At 44.1% G+C, this 20878-nt stretch overlaps 1 protein-coding gene across 2 annotated transcripts; it reads right to left on the bottom strand.

The window, feature by feature from the left end:
• Nucleotides 1-4501: 4501 nt before the first annotated feature.
• On the bottom strand, nt 4502-20330 carry LOC130474269 (cytochrome P450 2A13-like). Of its 2 annotated transcripts, XM_056845811.1 has the most exons (9): nt 20151-20330; nt 14410-14572; nt 11567-11716; nt 9558-9718; nt 9211-9387; nt 8524-8665; nt 7628-7815; nt 4802-4943; nt 4502-4683 (listed from the first exon to the last, which is right to left on the bottom strand). In XM_056845811.1, exons 1-9 carry the CDS (start codon nt 20328-20330, stop codon nt 4502-4504), a joined length of 1485 nt encoding a protein of 494 aa, XP_056701789.1. The 2 variants fall into 2 exon arrangements, with proteins under 2 accessions (XP_056701789.1, XP_056701790.1); XM_056845812.1 differs by lacking the exon at nt 14410-14572 and having other exon boundaries at nt 11567-11725; nt 20150-20330.
• Nucleotides 20331-20878: the final 548 nt, after the last annotated feature.

The raw sequence follows: 20878 nt of genomic DNA, 5'->3' as shown, positions 1-20878 counted from the left end.
TGTATCATATTTTAAAAGTAGTTTATAGATCCTCCCAAGCAAATGATCTTGATGTTTAATTATTATGATTTCGAATTCTGTTTGTGCCGTTAGGGCAGGGGTGGGGAACCTTTTTTCCGCCAAGGGCCATTTGGATATTTATAACATCATTTGCGGGCTGTACAAAATTATCAACTTAAAAATTAGCTGACCAAGCCCCAAGCAGGCAGCTGCCCCAGATGACACCCCCACCCCTGGCGTGGGCAAGCAGGCAGGTATCCAACTGGTGGTGCACTCGCCCACCTGGTGGCACAGGATGGTCTGTTGCACCAGCTGGTCGTAGCCGTCTAGCCACATGCCAGAGTTGCTCCTGCTCCGCACGGTCAGGGCTAGATTCTACAGCCGGCTCCTGCTACCTCCATCTGCAGGGGTGAAATGAGGACACACTGGCTAAGAACTTGCCCTCCCCCACGCATTCTGGCCCTGCCCCCTTTAAACCCTCCATTGTTGCTACTTCCACCCCCAGCCCTATTGTAGTACAGAGGGAATATGTTTCTCCACGGCCCGGGTGGGAAAGGGTTAACACAGTTTCTTGGCCGGTCCTAGCAGCTCCATAGCTAACGACTCTTCTGCAAAGGGGAAAAAGCTTCCTTTTCTCAGCAAAACAAACGCACATCTGCCTTGAATAGAGGCTATCCCTGACTGCGGGAGGGGGCGGATCACAAATCTTAGATCCTTCTGAGCTAGAGATCTGCCAGGACCCACAAAGGGCCAGACCAAATGATTTTGTGGGTCTTAACTGGCCCCCGGGCCTGTCGTTCCCCACCCGTGCTTTAGGGCACTGGTTTTGAAGCAATCTTCCTTCAATCTTGATCTCAGCTATAAGTATGTTAACCAGTTTAGGTCCTTATTCTCTTTTTTTCCAAAGTGGATAGTTGTTTAATTTTCCTGGATTCATTAATCAAATCTTGATATGTTAGGTACTTGCAACTCTTCCAGATGGATTGATCATAGTAAGCTTCCAAGGGAGACATTATTGTAGGTGGAGATGGACTTATGCTTTTTTTATAACTGTTCCAAACTTTTAAGAGTGAAGGCTTTACATCACAGTCTAAAGAGGTTTGTTTTGATACAACTAAAATTTTTGGTGCTTTGGAAGGCCATAGCAGACTATAAAACCCAACTGATATATCTGCTTTTTCTAATGTCAGCCTCCTGTCTATTGGGCATTGAATTCAGTCCGTTATCCAAACTAAACACGAGGCTTGATAGTAGAATTTCAGATTAGGTAATCCCAGCCCTCCTCTCTTCTTGTCATCTTGAAGGACTTTAAATCTCACTCTTGGTTTCTTCCCATTCCATACAAATATGTTGATTTTTTGCTGCCAATTTTTAAAAATATTACCCTTTAGAGCAAGTGGAAGAAACTGAAACAAGAAATTAACTCTAAGGAGCACATTCATTTTTACTGTTGATATTCTATCCATCCAAGAGATATTGAATCTTAACCACCTACTCAAGTCTTTCTCTATTTCTTTCTGTACTTTTTGCATACTTAGTGCATATCAGTCAATATTATTTGTTCTTCTTCAGTGAGGTTAAAGGTTAAGATTTTGGTTTTTGCTTTACTAAGCTTGTATCCTGAATATTGTGTGAACCTCTCAATGTGAGATTGGATTGCAGAGACCAATCTGAGTGGATCTTGACATGTTAGTACAACACCATCTGCACAACTTTTAATTTTGTGCTCTTCTCTATATTTCAAACCCCTAATCTGAGGATCTGCTCTGATGTTGTTTGCAAGAACTTCCATTGCAAGGTCAAATTAAAACGGCGAAAGTGGACACCCTTGTCTAGTGCCTTTTTGGATGTCAAAGTTCTCCGTGAGTTTCCTATTTATCAAGAGCCTAGCCTGTCGATTACAGTATATTGCTTTAAATACACGCTCAAAAAAATGTTTCCACAATCAATTTGTTCTAGGATTGCAAGGATAAAATTCAAAGAGACATTATCAAAAGCTTTTTCTGCTTCAAGAAAAATGAGTGCCACTTTTGAAGAACTGGGTTTTATGTGTTTGATAGCACTGAGGACAAGTCTAACATTGTCCTTCATATGTCTTTTAGGGTTAAAACCAGTCTGGTCCGGGTGTATTAATCTTGCAATACATCTCTGTAGTCTTTTTGTGAAGATGGAGACGAATATCTTGTAATCAACAATAGATGAAATAGATCTATATGCTTAAGGTAAATACTGATTGGCACCTTCCTTTGGAATTAGTGAAATATGGACTTCTCTTCAAGAATCCAGAATGTTCTCTTCTCTAATTATGTCATTAAAAAGTCTCAACAGATTTGGTGTAAATTGTTGCTCTAATAACCTATAAAATCTGGGAGTTAAGCCATCAGGATCTGCCACTTTATCCATCTTAACCTCTTTAATTGTATTCACAATTTCTTGAGTGGAAATATTTTAGTTTAAGCTACCTTGGTCTTCAGACAAATGTTCTGGTAAATGTGCACGGGAAATGAATGGTATAAGACCTTCTCTCAAATTATCCTTAGCATATAAATTCTTGAAAAAATTGGTAGAAGTTTTTTCAATATCTTCTTGTTTGCTCAGTATCTTTCCTTCTCTTTTAACTCCAAGAATCCTTCTTTTCAAGGTTTCTTGCCTCAGATAGTTAGCCAAATATCTGCCAGGTTTATCGGCCTTTTCAAATAATCTTTGCTTGGCATATCTGATTTTCTGTCTCTATGAAATCAATTTTGTGTTTCACAAACTTAATTTTTTGAAGAGTTTTCTTATTCTGTATGTTCCTATGTTTCATCTCTAGGTCTTTAAGTTCATTCTGGAGTTCTCGATACGTTCTTTCCTTATCTTTTTAAATTTTGGCATTAATTGAAATAACTCTTCCTCCTATAAAGGCTTTGCTGGCATCCCAAATTGTAGGAGTATTGTTGAACTTAAAGAATTCCTTCAAATCTTTCTCACATTGGGCGGCTACATTCTTTTGCTGCAGAATATGGTCAAGTTTCCATCTTCTTAGGCCATGCTCTTCTAAAATCCAAGTTATCTCAATAGGACTATGGTCAGAAAAAGTTCTAGGAGCAATTTCGATGGACCCTAGATTGACCAACATTGTCTTAGAAATCCAGCACATGTCAGTTCTAGAGTAGGAGTCATGTCTATCAGAATAGAATATGTAATCTCTGGTGTTAGGATTCTTAATCCAGAAAATGGTAGGAGGGAATAGTTAAACATTCCAGTTCTCAACACCTCTGCTCTGATTTGTAGCATACCACAGTTACTTTAAAGGGAAAAAATGAAAGAAATTGCAGCAAAGATACATTTCCAGTATATTTTGTCAAAAGCTTTTTCAGCATCAAGTGAGAGAATGGCAACTCTTACTATTTAAAGCAATCAAACCTAAGATTATCAGAGTCTTGCCCACCTCATATAAATCCTACCTGGTCTACATGTATCAAAGTTGCAACAACCTTTTAGCAAGAATAGGAGTTTTATATCTTAGCATTTACATTAATCAAAGAAATAGGTTGAAAATTTGCACACTTTGCCAGGCTTTGGAAGCACAGTAATATAAGCACCTATAATATAATGTATATGACCATAGCAATGAACCAGACTAAAAATCTTGTCATAAAAAGAAACTGAAAATTCCTGGATCTTCTGTGTAACAAGTAGTTTGATCCTAGTTGCTCAAAGTGAAAGTATCAGGAATGGAAAGATGATGAACAGTGCAGATTGTGCAGGAGAAGAAAAGGGCCACTGAGAGAGACATTTTCAGCATGGCCATTGAGAGAGACATTTTCAGCATTTTTGGGGGGGGGGTCGGTTCTGGCCCCGTACTGCTTTGGTTTATCCCTATTTTTGCATGCATTTTTGAGTTTTCACTTCTGGTCTCCCCCCTCCCCGTTTTTTTTCTGGTTCTTTTGAGACCACTTTCACCTCAGACTTTTTCTGAAACCCAATCTTGAGTCACCTTTCCCCTCATAAGTAATATTTCCATAAGTTTTCTTTACCCCATCGACTCCCACACAACTCGAATCCACTTTTCCATGATTGGGCTGTGGTGGTAAAACCACTCTCTTAACGCCCCCCCCATGACGAGTGGTTTCATGTTCTTTTTTTAAAAAAATGGCACCAAAATATTGATGTATTACTAGAGCACTGTAACTATAGACTTACAGGCTCTCTGAATTCCCAGCTTTCATTTAAAAATAAAAGTAAGGCTGAAGGAAGGGAGGCAGAGTAGAAGACCAAGACTCAAGAACGTGTGGTTGACATTTCCCATGCTTCTTTCTCTGGTGAGTGTTGCATTGCAGATGAGGAAACACAGGTGATATGGAATAACAGAATGTAGGTGGATATTTGGTAAGGAAAAGTCTAATATTAGAACTTTACACGGATGTTTCGTATTATTGATAAGGTTTCATTTTTTGTTCTTTGGGTGGCCAAATTCGGTAGTGATTAAGTGGTTTTTATCAATATTGTTGATTCTCCTTCAGCGTGGGATCATGCAGATCTCATAACAACGTGGAATGGTAGCAAAACCAACCAGGATGGGGGAGATATCAATTTCTTCCGGTGGGATCAGAGATTTGAAGCGGAAGTTCTGAAGGATACTGGTGAAGAAAAGGAAAAGTTCCATACGGGCCAGCTGCTCCCCAAAGCAATATCGTTTGCCTAGTGAAAGGAAGAAAAGAGAGTTTGCTTATTGGCATGCCTGGCTAACAATGCCCCCATGTGGTCTTGATTTGGAAAGATGGAGGAGACAGGGGGAAGGGCTGGAAAGGGAGCTCACCTATGGAGAATGGCATGAAAGCATCGCTCCTCTTGAACTTCCCATTCTCATCCAGGAAGTGTTGAGGGTCAAATACTTCAGGTCTTGCAAAATGGTTGGGGTCACTCAGCACAGAGCCCAGCAAAGGGAACACCTCAGTCCCCTGAACACAGAGAAAGAGAAAATAATGGGGGTGATGTGGGGGAAGGGCAAGTAATTACTAAACCATAAGACTCCACTGATCTACTGGCAAACATAGATCTCCAGTGTGGAAGGCTGTTTGAGGAAGTGCAAATCAGGATTGTTTGGCTAGCTGGTTGTTATTCAGTCTTTTTGGAGGGCTGTTATTGGAAAGGATGAGGCCCGGGCAGTCACTTGGGACTGCCGTCCTAATGGTAGCATTTTCACCTGGGATATGTGAGCGTGTGTTGTCTTTGAAGACATGGCACACTGGCCACAACAAATAATAAAAAGACAAATTAGCTGTGTGGTATATGTAAAATGTAGTTGATCAGTTAGTGCCAGATTATTGCCTCTGTCCGCAGTCTACATGTACAGGAGATACAAGAAGCAAGCAAACACAGAAACCTGAAAAGAAGCTTTGGGATCACATGTCGTGCTAGCCCCATGGGGAGCATGTCAGCGAATCTCTGGATCTGGTGTTCCTGGGGCAGGCTGTGGGGAGGAGCTGCAGTTAAGCACCTTCCTGTCCCCTTTTGCCCCAGGAACGCCGGCGCAGAGAAGAGTGAGGCTGCTCCTGCTTTTTAGCAGCCTTGCTTTTCTCTATGGGGTGAAAAGGCCCCGTTTCACCAAAAAAAAAGCCTCTAAAAGGCTTTTTTGTTTTGTTTTTCGGTTTGCGGGGAATGGTTTTAGGAGGCGGCACGGCAGCGCCTCCTCCCTGCCATCCATGCAAGCCAAATCTCAGGAATGCGTTGTTAGTGAATGGAAAAAGCAAAGACACTGACAAGGGGTGGGGGAGCCCTCCACCTTTTAAAACTCCATTTCCTTCACTATTTATAGTATTCTGTGCCTTAGATCATTTGTGGTTCTCATTGTTCTCTCATCCTGGAATCCTAATCCCTAGTGCACTGTGTTAATTGAATGTCTTATGCTGTCTGGCTGCATTGTTCTACATTCTGTTATACACCTTGAAGAGCCAGCGTGGTTTAGTGGTTAAGAGTGGCAGACTCTAATCTGGAGACCTGGGTTCGATTCCCCACTCCTCCGCATGAAGCCTGCTGGGTGACCTTGGGCCAGTCACAGTTCCCTCAGAACTCTCTCAGCCCCTGCGGGGGCAGGCCGTTGCAAACCACCTCCGAACATCTCTTGCCTTGAAAATCCTACGGGGTCGCCATAAGTCAGCTGTGACTTGGCGGCACTTTCCACCAACATTTGCCTTGAGCCTCAGGGAGAAAGGTGGGCTATAAATAAATGAATGAAGGTAGTTATGAGAAGAGAAGACTCTTCCGGTTCATTTCACACGTAACATTTACCACAGGTTCTGTTTCAGTGTGGAGGAAGAAAGGGAGATTGAAGGAGAAACTGGGCGCTGTGTTGTCCTGCAGGCAATAGAAATTAAGAACCAATTTGAAATGTCAGATATCCTGAGGAGGAGGAGAAGGGGGCCAAGGAGGAGAACTTCTGGAAAAGGCAGAAAATTGCATAATGAAAGATGCCTGAGGCGTGTCGGTGTGACATACATTTACCAATGGAGCAGAATAGGGGAAGGGCTGAAAAAATAAATCAGGTGTACTAAGGAATAAGTAAGAATAGAATAAGTAATAGAAGTAATAGAATAAGTAAGGCAAAAGGCTGAAAAGGAGAGTGCTAAGAAAGCAGAAATCTGGGGCCAAAAGGCAGAGAGAGTTTCTCAGAGACCAAATGCCTGGAGGTGTGAAGGCTGGCAGAGCCCCTCTGAAGGGTCAAAAAGCCCCAGTGTGTGCTGACAAGGTACGAGCGGTTTGGTAACTGTGGGGCAGGGTGGCTGAGCCAAACGTTGCAGGACTGAGGAACGCGGTGGCTGCTCCATTCAACGAGCGGTCACAAACAGTCACTCTAATGGTCACCAGCAGGCACTAATGTTGGTCCAGCAAAAAGTGACATGAAACTGTGTGGAAATAAGTGGCTGTAATGGGGGCATAAAGATGCATGGGTGGGTGAGTGGGGAGTGAAGGGAGATGTGGAAAAGATGAGTCGTGTCATAAGTAGTCAGGAAAGGTGGAAGTCTAGCAAATAAAATGCCTGTGTGGTTAAGGTTGACTGCAGGGGTGGAGATCTTTGAGGTCCTGGGAGGGAGAAATTGTCGAAAAGGCAAAAAACTGAAGACGGGAAGATGCCTGAGGTGTGTCAGTGTAACACATATTTCCAAACTGATTAGTACAGGGGAAGGCTTGAAAAAGAAAGAAGACAAATTAGGAAAGAAGGAATAAGCAAGAAAAACACCTGAAGGAGTGTTTGGGTATGTGCGGGGGGGGGGGGCATTGAGCAGAAATTAGGGCGAAAACCAGCCATATGTCAGCACTGCTGAAGAATGCACTATCATTCTGGTTCCTAAGCGCCTCTCCTTGTTCCTGTCATTCTAATTTCAAGATTTTCATGGGTCTTTGGAAGAGAAGAATAGTACAGGCAACAACTCATCTAGATCATTTCCATTTCTGCCATGTGGAAAGTTAATGATTTCTCAATATTGCTTTAATAAAGTATTTTGGTATTTAATAAACTATTTTAGTGTTTACCGGTAACTCCTTGCAGCTGAACCAAATTCCCCATTTTTATCTCACTAGTCCCCCAGTGATAACAGGATGGATAGTAGCTTCTTGGGAAGGTCCACTGAGCCATAAACCATACCTTGGGAATTGTGTATCCTCGAAACTGGATGTCGTGCATCACGCGTCGTGCTAGCCCCAAGGGGAGCACGTCAGCGAATCTCTGGATCTCATGGATCACGGCCTCAGTGTAGGGCATTTGTGGGCGGTCATCCACGTTGGGACCACGGTTCCTGCCAATCACTCGGTCAATCTCCTGATGGACTTTATCTGTTGAAAATCCACAGGATGTAAAGATGGCATATGTATGGGTTCATTTACAGTCATACCTTCCTGAGAACAACAAGGAATACAATTGGCTTCTGCTTTTGTATTCCCAGTTCAATAGCATGGTGCACAGCTGGGAATGCAGGAAGTGTCGTGGAGAAAGTGTTCTGGGAACACATTTGCCCCTCGACTGGAACTCCCCATAACAAGAAGGGGAGGCTAGCTTCATGGACAGCTTACACAGCCTTCAGTGGTCTCTAGCAGACATTTTCTGCACATGCTGAAGAACTCACACATCTGGAAGCCTACAAAATTATCTGAAATTTAACCCTCTTGGAAATAGAATCATAGAGTTGGAAGGGGCCATACAGGCCATCTATTCCAGCCCCCTGCTCAATGCAGGATCAGCCTAGAGCATCCCTGACAAGTGCTTGTCCAGCCTCTGCTTAAAGAAGGCCAGTGAGGGGGAGTTCACCACCTCCCCAGGTAGCTGATTCCACTGTCGAACAACTCTTACTGTAAATTCTCCCCCCCCCCAATATCCAGCCGGTACCTTTCTGCCCACAATTTAAACCCATTATTGTGAGTCCTATCCTCTGCTGCCAACAGGAACAGCTCCCTGCCCTCCTCTAAGTGACAGCCATGTTTCAACCAAAGCCTCTTTTGCCCTCCTGTAAGGGCTGCACCCTCCCTCCCTCATTCCACAATCACCTTCAATCTCTGGGTATTTGAGCAGAATCAGGAAGCCGTAGCGCAAGGTAGTGCTGACAGTTTCAGTGCCAGCAAAAAATACGTTGACCGTTGTCATAACCACATTCTTCAGAAAGAACTCTGTGTTTGGGTTTTCCTTTTCCTTGGCAGAAGAAAATGGAAACATATTTCACTGTTCATGCTGGAAAAGCTAAGCTATGACTGGCACTTTCTGAGACACTCTTTCCCCCTCACCATTGCTTGGGCTGCTGTGAGGTCATGATCAAACACCAGAGGAAAATGATCAATCATGGAATGCTGAAAATCAACATGCTTATTGTATGTGAAGTTAAAAGGAAACTTGTATGAGGGAAAACTTCACATAATGCTCTGGGACAGGAAGGCTGATGAGATGAAGGGAGCAGAAAGCCAGAGAGAAGAAGAGAGAAACCTCATGTGATGTCTTTGGAAAGGAGAATCGTATGTGTGGGTGGTGGGCGGGATGAACAGGATCAGCACATGGCATTTTCATTCCCAAAACTAGATTGCTGTTTTTATTTAGCCTAACACACACTCTAACACATCATCCTTCCTTTCATCCTTCCCTTCCAGATACTATATCTTCTCTTTTCTTGCATCTACCAAATTTCTACTAGCCGTTTCAAATAATATAAAACAATAACGATAATATTAATGATATAATAATACTTGGTGCATTTTTATCAGGAAGCTGTCTATGAAATCTCGAGGGGAGTTCAGGTCCAGGGTCTTCTGGTTCTCTTTCACCTTCCTTGCGATGAATTCTTCTAGCCCGGAAAGCTGCTTGAAGGCTTTCTGCTGGGGCCCAGGCATGTACTGCATTGGGCCAGAGAACATGTCGTAGAGCTGTACATCGGGGTTGCCAGGAAGGGGTAAGGGAAGAACAAAAATCCTTATTTGTGAGAGACATGCCATGCTTGCCAAAATAAAAATACATACATTTGTGTACAAGCGTGATCAAATTTTTAAAATTTGAGTCCAGAACGTCCTCCCTTCCCCACTGCTTCTAAATTTACCTGCCCCCATGAGGTTGCAGTAAAACGGAAACTTTCCGTGATCATGTTCAGCAAAGAGAGGAACTGCTTATCTTCATAGTCAAAGCGGTTGCCAAAGGCGATAGAGCTGATCACATTGGACACAGTACGACTCAGAACATAGGTAGGGTCAAAAGGTGCACCTAGAAAGATAGAGATAAAAACACTTCAACCAGAGCCTCAGTCTAGATTACAAACCAGTTCAATACTTGCATGAAAACTGGGTTAGGGAACAGAGTGCATGAACCTCTGTGCTTCATATGTCACAGTAAAATCAGACAAGAGTTGATCTTGCCATTTGGCAAATCACTCATAGAATAGCATCACAGAATCATAGAGTTGGAAGGGGCCATACAGGCCATCTAGTCCAACCCCCTGCTCAATGCAGGATCAGCCTATCCCTGACAAGTGTTTGCCCAGCCACCGCTTAAAGACTGCCAGTGAGTGGGAGCTCACCACCACCTCCCTAGGAAGCTGATTCCACTGCTGAACAACTCCCCCCTAATATCCAGCTGATACCTTCTGCCTGTAATTTAAACCCATTCTTGCAAGTCCTATCCTCTGCTGCCAACAGGAACAGCTCCCTGCCCTCCTCTAAGAGACAGCCCTTCAAATTCTTAAAGAGAGCAATCATGTCCCCCCTCAACTTCCTCTTCTCCAGATTAAACATTCCCAGCTCCCTCAGCCCATCCCTGGACTGCAATACACCACATCTTCACAATAGTTCCAAATTCTTGTAAGCACCATGGCAGATACTGTAGTCCTGTGTTGGCGAACCTATGGCACGTGTGCCAACTCCGGCACGTGTAGCCCTCTCTGCCGGCACGCAGCTATCTCCCTCTCTCTCAGCTGAGCTGCAGCCGGCACGAGAGAGGAGCACAGTGAGGGACCTCCCCACAAACGGCCGGGAGACAGGAGGACGAGCGAGGGGAGGCGAAGACACGCGCCGCCAGCTTCTGAGCGGCCTGCCGGCCAGCTGGGTTAAATTGCCGTGTTGGCACTTTGCGATAAATAAGTGGGTTTTGGGTTGCAGTTTGGGCACCCAGTCTCTAAAAGGTTCGCCATCACTGCTGTAGTCTTTGGATGTAGGAGAACCAATCATGAAGCACACTGGGTGAACATGAGCAATCATAAAGCTTATTTGGCCTTGGTATGTTACACTTTCTCAAATAACCTACCTTACAGAGATATCTTGACAATGAAAGATAATGCGCTGTATATTTTCTGTGTGCGTGAGAGAGAGAGAGGGAGAGAGAAGCTGCTATAGACCCAGTCTGCCAGCACAGCAGCCATACCTTCCAGTTCCTAAACAATTGTGATAATCCTCCTTCTCACAAGAGCTGGGCCACCCCTGGCATCTCCAGTTATAAGGATCAGGTGGTAGATAGGGTTGCCAGCTCCGGGTTGGGAGATAATTGGAGATTTTGGGGGTGGAGCCTGAGGAGAGTGAGGTTTGGGGAGGGGCGGGGCATCAATGCCCTAGAGTCCAATTGATAAACTGGCCATTTTCTCCAGGTGAACTGATCTCTGTCGCCTGGAGATCAGTTGTAATAGTGGGAGATCTCCATCCACCACCTGGAGATTGGCAACTCTAGTAGTAGGTGATGTGAAAGACCTCCACCTGAGACAATGCCAGCCTGAGTAGGCAATACTAATCTTTATGGACCAAAGGTCTGATTCAGTCTCAGGCAACTTCATGTGGGTTCCTGTGGATTCACTATTTTTTTGGTTGTCAGGGCATCAAAAATGTTATCCTCCTACAAGGAATCTTAAGAGTTTGGGAAGCCTGTTAGGGCTGGGGAATGAAGAGTTAAAAAGGATTTAGCTCCTTCAGCGTAGAGGTGTGATGGCCGTGGTCCCTGCTACCACCTCCTTGGGCAGCAAGATACCTTGAGCTGCTAGTGGACCTAAAACCATTAAGTGAACTGTATTCATGGCTGTTGTTTATTTTATTAAGCAAGGTTTCTGAAGATACCCAAACTCTTGATCACCTTTGATGTTTCTAAGTGCCTCCAGCAGGAACTGGGCCTCCTCCAGGATCCGTTGTTCAATGGATCGCTTCCCCATACCAAAATTTCTCAAGGTTGTGATGGCGAATCGGCGTAGCTGCTTGGCTCTTTCCCCTTGACTGAATGCAACTCCTTGGAATAAAGGCAGGAGACAGTGGAAGGTTATTGGAAGAGAACCCTTCTGGGAAAACACAGTGCTTTGATAAGCAATGGAGAGCAAAAACAAAAGAAAACAATACAATAAAATCGTTGTATTTTAAAATGTTACCAATTTATGACAAGCATTTGGAAGCCCTTTCTGATGGTAAGGGTGGTCAGAGGGCTTTACCCCAAAATGGGGGGAAACCATCTCTGAAGGCAGGATGTACATTTGACCTTTTTCATTCAGGTGGAGTTTAAAGCCCTGTCTAACTCCAAAGTCCAAAGTGCTCCTCACAGTAATGTGAGCAGGTCAGCCCATCCCCAACACAGCTGTTTAAATACAGGTCAATTACTGCTGGGAGTAATAGTGAAGACTTGAAACAGCTACTGTTCAAGGTTAAAGCAGAAACTGCCAAGGCTGAAGTACAGCTGAACATCAAGAAGACAAAAGTAATGAATACTGAGGAATTGCACAACTTTAAGGTAGACAATGAAGAAACTGAAATTGGTCAAGATTTTCTATTCCTTGGCTCCATCAGCAACCAAAAGGGAGACTGCAGCCAAGAAATCAGAAGGAGATGCCAAGAAATCAGAAGGAGATTGAGACTGAGAAGGGCAGCCATTGAAGGAGCTAGAAAAGTTTCTTAAGTGTAAGGATGTGTCGCTGGCAACCAAGATCAAGATAATTCATACTAATATTCCCCATTAATATGTGTGGATGTGAAAGTTGGAGAACGAAGAATGCTGACAGGAAGAAAGTTGGTTCATTAAAAAATTTCCTTTTTATTTCCTTCAAAAAAAGAACTGAAAAAACAAAGAAAAAACTTAAAAAGGAGGATCTTCACATGTTTCTATAAATGGTTTCCAAACATCTAAAAACAAGTCGATGTGCAATTGCCGTCTATGTGCTCATATATTGACAGAGGTGTAGGGTCCTCAATCCATTGATTTATCAGCGGTGGGCTTTTATCTTTCCAGTGTTGTAATATAAATCTTTTAGCTGTAGTAAGGGCACAGAGAGTCCATTTTCATTGACCATTGGTTAGCCTCCAAGAGTAATAGTGTTTAAACTCCAAGGCCATTTATGCAGGGTTGAATCTGCTCCACGCCAATGCTGATTTTTAAAATCTGGCCTTTAGAATGACCATTCACGGTCCCAATGCAAGAGGAGAAAGTCAAACAAATTCCACCACCTCCCCACTCGCCTGCTCCTTTGTTCCTTCGTTTGCATAGCCATTAGCAATCATTGTTTGTGTCGCTTTATGCTTGCTTGAGTGGATGCCTCGAGGCAGGGGTGGAGCAAATTCAAAAGGTCGTGTTTAAGGGGCTCTTAAGAAATGCAAAGTAGGTATGCGCTGGCTTTGCAGTGACTTCTAGAATGATGGTTCAGCGTGAAGAACTCAAAAGTATGTAGGGGACTTCAGCCTGGATCACGCTGCTAATTACCAAGCATAAACGGCCCAAGAGTTTAAAAGTACATAGACATCCTCAAAAATCAATGAACATTCTAATACAAAATTGGTATGAGTAATAACTTTCCCCCAGAAAAACTGAATGAGTGGACACACCCAAAATATATGTTTACAGGACACATCCGGTGAGTTACAATGCCGACAATTAGACACTTTACTCATTCCCTTGCAAAAGACTTGCTGTGGTGTCCAGTATATCTTGAACATAATTTTTTACTGAGTAAGTCTCAACTTAAAATCCATGGAGAGAGCAGGTAGGACAAAGGACGACCTGGTTTAGACCAGATTCCTTTTTGGACAATCTGGTTTAGACCAGATCTATTTGCCATGGACATTCAGAGCCATTACCAGAAGCTTGATGGAGGAGAGACTATATTGTACATGGACATTACTGGTAAAAGTAGCCTCTGACATCAGAGATTAAGATTTGCATGCAATTGGAGAAATCTGCTTGTCATTCTTAGAAAGGAGGTTGGTTTAGGTCCAACTCTATTTAGCAGAATTATTTGGGATTTTCCTTTGTCCAGTTTTCAGTCTTCAGTGGAAACTGGGTCCACAGGAAGTTGGCTAGTGGTTAAAGACTCCTTCAATTTCTTGTTACCACAAGGAACTCTGCACATTCCCTGAACCAACTACAGCATAGGTACCATGTTTACTTTAGTTAATGCAACTGTATTGCTTTTCATTTGAATATCTCTGTGTTGCTGTTGCTGGGTGTTTTTTGTTATATTCTGTTTTGCCTTTTTCCACCCCCTTTTTGAACACAACTACCCTTTCCCTTTCCCCCTCTTTTTTACAATAAATCTTTTTATAAAGGCTTTTTTGGCTTCACATAGTACAATCTATTTCTTTGGGATATTTCTCGTAATCTCTTCCCCATGTGCTCGAGTGCATGGGTTCTACCAGGTTGGCTATGAGTTATTTTGCTATTCTAGTAATGCGCTGGAAGCCTACCTTCTCAGCAGGTCAATCTAGCTAGAGGTTCTGAGGAAGTCCTGAGTGGTGGTGGTAGGTTACCAGGGAACTTGCATGGGAACCCTTGGTTTAAGTGAGTTTCCCAGCAAGGAAAGGCACCATTTCCCCCTTCCTACCGTAACAATCTATTTTACAGAGCTGTTGATAGAGTAGATGGAATTAGGACTGCATAATAAAAGTTTCATAGAGATGCAAACCACAATCAAGAATGAGCTCCCTGCCAAAGAAGAGACTGACCATAGCCACGAAAAAGCCAGTCAAACGTGGCCTGTTCCCCACGGCCACTGAACTCTTCAGCCTGGCCCACCAAGGCCTCCTTCACTGCATTGTATCCACACAACACCACAACCCGTCGGGGCCCCAGATGGATGGTGTAGACAGGGCCATATTTGTCACTGATCTGAAAGAGAAAAAGGAGCTTGGTGTGAAAGGAAACAGGAGGAAGGGAAGGGCATTGTTGTGAAATTAGACTGGCTTAATAGCAAGGCAAACAAGTTATATATGAAAGAAAGCCCCAAAACCTGGGATGCTCACCAAAATATTGCTTGAATTGTTTTCATTTGTCCTTTAAGATTTTTATGATTTTCCTTGTTATGGCTAACACACCTGTTTGGATTCTTTATTCTATTTTGTTTGCTTCCATTGAATAATGATGAATGTTGTAGAGAAATGAGATTTTGCTGGGGATATCATTACACAAGACGCAAGGGTATGAGAAAGGCCCAAGGGTTGAGTCTAGACATGGAAGGGGCTACTTGGTGTCACTGTGGAAGGACTGGATGCAAATGGGAGCCACAGAGGATGAGGAAGTGTGGGGCCCAGAGATCTGAGGGGTAAGGGTGCTAAAGATGGGGATCTTTATTTGCACACATTGGTCATTTACACATGGGTACTTTCACTCACGTTCGCCCCCAGTCTGTCTCAGTTGTTCCTTGGAATTATGCATGAGTTTTCCAATCATTAGAGATGATCTTGCGGCCGGACCTCACAAATCCCAGGACATCTCATTCCTCTGTTAACCCGATTCTTCCCCTCTCTCTTAACCTCTTTGTTATCTCTGGAAGGGTTCCATCCCTTGTGACCACCAACCTCACCTCTGAAAGATGCAGGAAAGACAGTGGGACCTTAGATGACCATCTAAGCAAACAGGCAGAGTCTTGTAAATGGAGGGGTCCATCAGATGCCCTAGATTAGATACAACTTTGAGTTAAAAGCTGTACCTTGAACTGTGCCCAGAACTGGATATGACTTCTAGACAAGGGTCAGAAGAACCTGCCATCATCAATTTGTCTTTATTCTGATCCTCCCCCCCCCCCAGTTAGTGTATATATTAAAGAATAAATCCAAAATGTACAATATGCTGATCATATTGCAATTTGCAATTTGTTGTGCTGAATTGGCATGAGCAACTTCGATGCATCGCTCTTCCAGGACAAGCAAGTACAAACTGTGTGTAACTTAAAGAATATTTTGAGACCAGTACTTCCACTGGGATCAGCAACATTGTTCAGCAGGATGTTTGCAAGGCTTTTTATGAGAGGACAGTTGAAATTATTAAATAGTAGCCTGGGTACTTTTATGACAGAGATTATAAAACATGAGATATGATTATTAGAAAATAAATATAAACATGCAGGATCCATTCCAGCTTTATCAACAATTATTGGCTGCTGGGAAACAACTTCAACAGAAGAAAAGTGTTAAAATCAAAAGGGGCTGGCTATTTAGTAAACATTTCCAAGCCAAATGTATTAATTGGCTTGCAGACCAATTCCAGAGCAAATATTCCAGTTCTGTGTTTGTGGAACATGCATTTCTAAAATATAGGATAATCCCTAATAAAAGTTCAGTTTTGGTGATACTACTTAGGAATTGGGACATAAAAAAATATGTATTGGGTCAGAGAGATCATTTATTTCAATCACTTATTTTAAAGAGGTTGGAATTACATTGGGTATATACAGTGACTGGACAGGAGAGTTAGATTTTAAACTCTTGACGAAGGCCACTGCTCCAGAACATCTTCAGCTCAGGCATTCTTTCTTTGAACTTGTGGATCAGTATTCTCTCAATGCAATCCTAAGAACACTTTCCTGGGAGTAAGCCCCTTTGAATAGACCAGAGTAGGATTTTGAATAGACCTGCTTAGGATTGGTCTCTGAATACTAACTAGGACAGGGGTCTCAAAACTGCGGCTCTAGAGCCGCATGCGGCTCTTTGGCCCATTGAGTGCGGCTCTCCGAACTTAGTTCAGAGCCCCTGCTCTTGCGCCTGCTCGCGCCGGCAGCCGGGCTGCGGAGCCGGCAAGCCTGAGAAAGAGCGAGAGCGGGCGCGCTGTCTCCCCCCCCCCCCGCTGTGGAGAATGGCCGGGTCCCCCTTTCCCTTGCCCTCAATGGTTGGGAGGCTAAAGCCTCCCCTCTAGCCGCGCGATTGCTGGGTGGGCGGCTCGGAGTTTCCTGGCCCCCCCACCTATCAGCTGTTGGGCAGGGCGGGCTTCCTTTGGTAGACCTGGCCTCCGGTTGAGTCCCATTGGGAGGCCATGTCTACCCACTGGCTTTCCTGGACTCCGAGGAGGGGGGGAAAGTCCCCCTTCAGAGGCCAGGTCTACCAATTGGCTTCTATGGGCCTCCGGAGACAAGGTCTACTGTCAAGAAAGCCAGTGGGTAGACCTGGCCTCCCAATGGGACTCAGCCGGAGGCCGGGTCCACCAATAGGCTTTTATGGCGGTAGACCACGCCTCCAGACGAGGACTCCGAACTGGGAGGGGGAAATGGCAGGGACTTACAATTTAATTTTTATCAATAAATAAGATCACTATTAAGTATGATGCCCTGACCTGGATGGCCCAGGCTAGCCTGATCTCGTCAGATCTCAGAAGCTAAGCAGGGTCAGCCCTGGTTAGTATTTCGATGGGAGACCACCAAGGAATACCAGGGTTGCTGTGCAGAGGAAGGCACTGGCAAACCACCTCTGTTAGTCTGTTGCCATGAAAACCCCAAAAAGGGGTCGCCATAAGTCGGCTGCGACTTGACGGCACTTTACACACACGCACACATTAAGTATGATATCAAGTTTTATTCAGTGTACCTATAGTTTAATTAAGACTTAAAACTTTATTAACTTAATAAACTTTAATTAAACAGTGTACCTACCTATATAGTTTAAATAATTTGGCTCTTAAAAGAAATCTCAATCGTTGTACTGTTGATATTTGGCTCTTTTGACTAATGAGTTTGCTGACCCCTGAACTAGGATAAAAGATCTTTTGATAACAAAACTTGTCATTTGTTGCGTAAGATATATTGATGTCTGTTAAAAGAGAAAGAAGATCAAAGTTTTGTTAAAAGAGGGGGGAAAGATCTAAAGTTGAAATTTGCCTTAAGCTAAAACTATTCTTACAGCCCATTCCTGAGAATTTGGGTGAAACCTCATAGGAGCACTTACGCTGGCAGCGAGGCCAGTTCCGCCGGTGGCCGAGCACCGCGGGACCGCGCTTCGCCCCTCCACCAGCGTGGCCTCTCCGTGGTGCAGGCCATGGTGTAGAGTGGCTGCGCCGGTGCCGGGGGGCGTTCCGGGGGCGGGGTGGGGGGAGGAGCCACCGGTTAGGCGGCTTCCCATCCCATTTCAGCCTGGTACACCAGTACCAGGAATGGCGGTGCAGCCTCGCTGTTCCCTATGGGGTGAAAGGCCCCAGTTAACAGCATATGCAAAACGGCTAAGGAGGAGGCGCAGCTGTGCCTCTTCCCCGCCATCTGCGTACGCCGTCATTTCAGGAATGGGCTGTAAATTGATCTCAGTGTGGCTACAATACCTTGGGGAAGCATGAGAAGTGCCTCCCAAGGGGATTTTATTACTTGCTGAAGACTTAATCAAGTGGCAAAGAATTATTGGAAACTATTCTAGGGAGTGGTAGGCAGGATAATTACATTCTGCTTACGTAAGTATCACCTGTCTGTGGAAAGTTACTGGTAGATCAAACCCATTTGGCCAGGTACCATGAGAATTGATAAAAGTCAATTTGTGTTTACATCTAAGCTGCTTTCCAGCTTCCAGTTTCAAGACAATCTTCTGAAATCTATCTCTGTAATTGTGTGCAATTCAGACTTTAAGAAAGAAAACATTCGGAAACACAAGGCATTCTCCGGAAAAAGACCAGGTAGACATGTGTTTTGGGTTAACTCAGGGTTGAGTTATAACATCCAGTTAATCCTCTGGCACTGGTTCTCAGCCTAAACAAGCCTAAACACATGGACTTTCTTGGTTTGATTCGACACGGGCCCCCTTTCCCCCCACGGAAACTGCACTGTGTGCAAAGAGTTTGCAACTAATGCTGACAAGTCAGGCGCCTTAGAGCTCAGTCCTAAGGGGGTGGGCGAATGGGCTGAAGGAGCTGACTGACCCTTACACTGGCGTATCTTGGAGCTCTGCTGCCTCACTACAACACCTCCACGGAACGCTGCAGCATGATTCTTGGGGATGCTGATGCAGTTGCACCCAAAGAAAGCTGAAAAATTCCCTCTCTTTCCCCGCCGGCCATAGCATAAGTAAACCCTACAGGGAGTGGACTAGTTCACTGCAGCGGCACAGATGGCCCTTAGAACTGCACCGCCCATCTCTTTTGTCAGTGTAGAATTTAGTTATCAATCTCATTTTTGTGCCCGACATCCTTGAAATGTCTCAGGGCAATGATTTATTCTGACAACAATCCTGTGAAGTCGGTCAGTCGGGAAGACAGTGGCTTCAGGACTACCCCAAGTGACCAGCTGAATAGGTGATCAGCCTCTCCCCTTCCAAGCTCTGTTCTTCCTGACTTTCCCAGCAGGATCTGAGTGGAGATTTTGAAGATTCTCAGATAAGCACAAAAGGTTTGGCATGACCGGCGAGACTCGGCAGTTTTTCAATTTTTTTGCTCGCTTCACATGAAGACTTTATCTACAGTGACCCAGGACCGGTGAGAGAGCTGCCCACCGTGTCTGAAAAGCTACCCATTCCAGTGGCTATCATGTTTAATTTCAGGCCAGCTGTTTAACTCCCAGTTTTGCTCCTTAGTTGCTCTTTTGTATGTTTGGGAATGGTCGATAGAGCATTTCCTTTCTAGATTCCGTAGGGCCTGTAAGACAGAGTTGTTCCACCAGGCATTCCACTGGGGATGGTCAAACCCAGTTTTTTTTACCACCTATTATTAGTGCCGCCTGTTTTTGTCAGCATTCTGGGTTGTTGGTTGTTGGGTGCCAAATGATTGTGTTTTATTCTGGTGCCTGAGCTAGGATGCTATTTTACAGATTGTTGTTTAATGTTTTGTAAATATGTCTTATCTCTATAGATTGTTTTATTGAATGTTGTGAGCTGCCCTGAGCCCTGTGACCCAGGGGAGGGGCAGGGTATAATCTAAAAATAAATAAATAAAATTATGGTCCTACTGAATTTTGTGAACAGATACAAATGATTTAACTAACTTAGCAACTAAAATACCACAGCATCTGTGATAGTGAACTGTGTAATATTGGAACTTTCTCAACTTTTGGCATTTCACAAGTATTGATTCTCTGAGAGGGAAAGAATAACCTCTCTCTACACACCCTCTCTCCACCTCGTTCAGGACTCTGTGAGCCGGCCTCCCTGAGTTTTCTACTTAAAAAAACCCCAACCAAAACCAGCAGCTTGAACCTCACTTCCAAAAGATGCACCCGTTGGGCAGTATAATCAGCCAGCAATCATATTGAAGAAACATATTAAATCATAAAGCAGTGTTGTACATGGAGAGATTTAAAGCTGAGGAGAATGAAGGGTTGGAGACAGGAGACACTAAAGGTGTGAAACAAGAGTGAGAAAAGGGAAGAGGAGATGGACGGTTGGATCCAGAGTCGCCTTCAAAAGCAAACCAGAAGTATAACCAAATGTTTAAGGAATGATTGGATAATGTTGTGTTTTAGATGTGTGCATGAGAGAGAAAGAAGGGAATGTGTATAAGGGATTACCTTCACAAGCGAACGGTGCATGTCTTTTAAGTTGACCTGGAGCAAGTTTCCAATAAAGGGCAGAGGAGTCGGTCCCGGTGGCATTTTGCTCTTCCCACGCAACTGTCGCCACGTCGAGAGGACCATCAGGCAACAGAGGCAGATGATGAGGAAAACGGTCCCTGCTCCCAATAGATCCATGGTGGCTGAAAGAACTCTGTGGGCAACTAACTGAGCCTATACAGCTGAAGAAGATCTTATATAACCTCTGTCAGGAAGCCTAATACCCGTCCCAGCTCTTATGCAATTCGCTTCTGCTCTCCACATTGGTTCTCTTTCAAGCCAAGCCAAAGTTCAGAGACTTCTCTTGACATTGTCAGAAGTTGCAGAATCAATTTTTTGTATTTCCTGGGAAGTGGGAAGGAGAACAGAGTAGGAATAATACTGGGAGGGGGGAGGGATTTCCCTCAAGATAGAGCATGACTTTAGGGGATGGGCTATGGCTCAGTGGTAGATCATCTGCTTGATATGCAGAAGGTCCCAGGTTCAATCCCCGGGAAGTCCAGTTAAAGGAACCAGGCAAGTAGGTGATGTGAAAGACCTCTACCTGAGACCCTGGAGAGCCGCTGCCAGTCTGAGTAGACAATATTGACTTTGATGGTTTGATTCAGTATAAGGCAGCTTCATGTGTTCATGTGTTCCTTTCAGTATAAATGATCTCCCTCTTGTGCAGAGATGGTTGAGACTGT

The sequence above is a fragment of the Euleptes europaea genome, chromosome 3, assembly GCF_029931775.1.
Source record: "Euleptes europaea isolate rEulEur1 chromosome 3, rEulEur1.hap1, whole genome shotgun sequence".
Taxonomy (NCBI): Eukaryota; Metazoa; Chordata; class Lepidosauria; order Squamata; family Sphaerodactylidae; genus Euleptes; species Euleptes europaea.
This window is presented reverse-complemented; position numbering and strand designations above follow the sequence as displayed.

Bases quoted from the DNA above. Each gene is read 5' to 3' on its own strand.
- LOC130474269 (XM_056845811.1), bottom strand. From the start codon at position 20,330: ATGGATCTATTGGGAGCAGGGACCGTTTTCCTCATCATCTGCCTCTGT. The intron at 14,573-20,150 runs GTAATCCCTTAT...TTTCTCTTTCAG, and splicing joins TGCACCGTTCGCTTGTGAAG to ATCAGTGACAAATATGGCCC. The intron at 4,944-7,627 runs GTATGGTTTATG...CTCTGTGTTCAG, and splicing joins GAGGATACACAATTCCCAAG to GGGACTGAGGTGTTCCCTTT.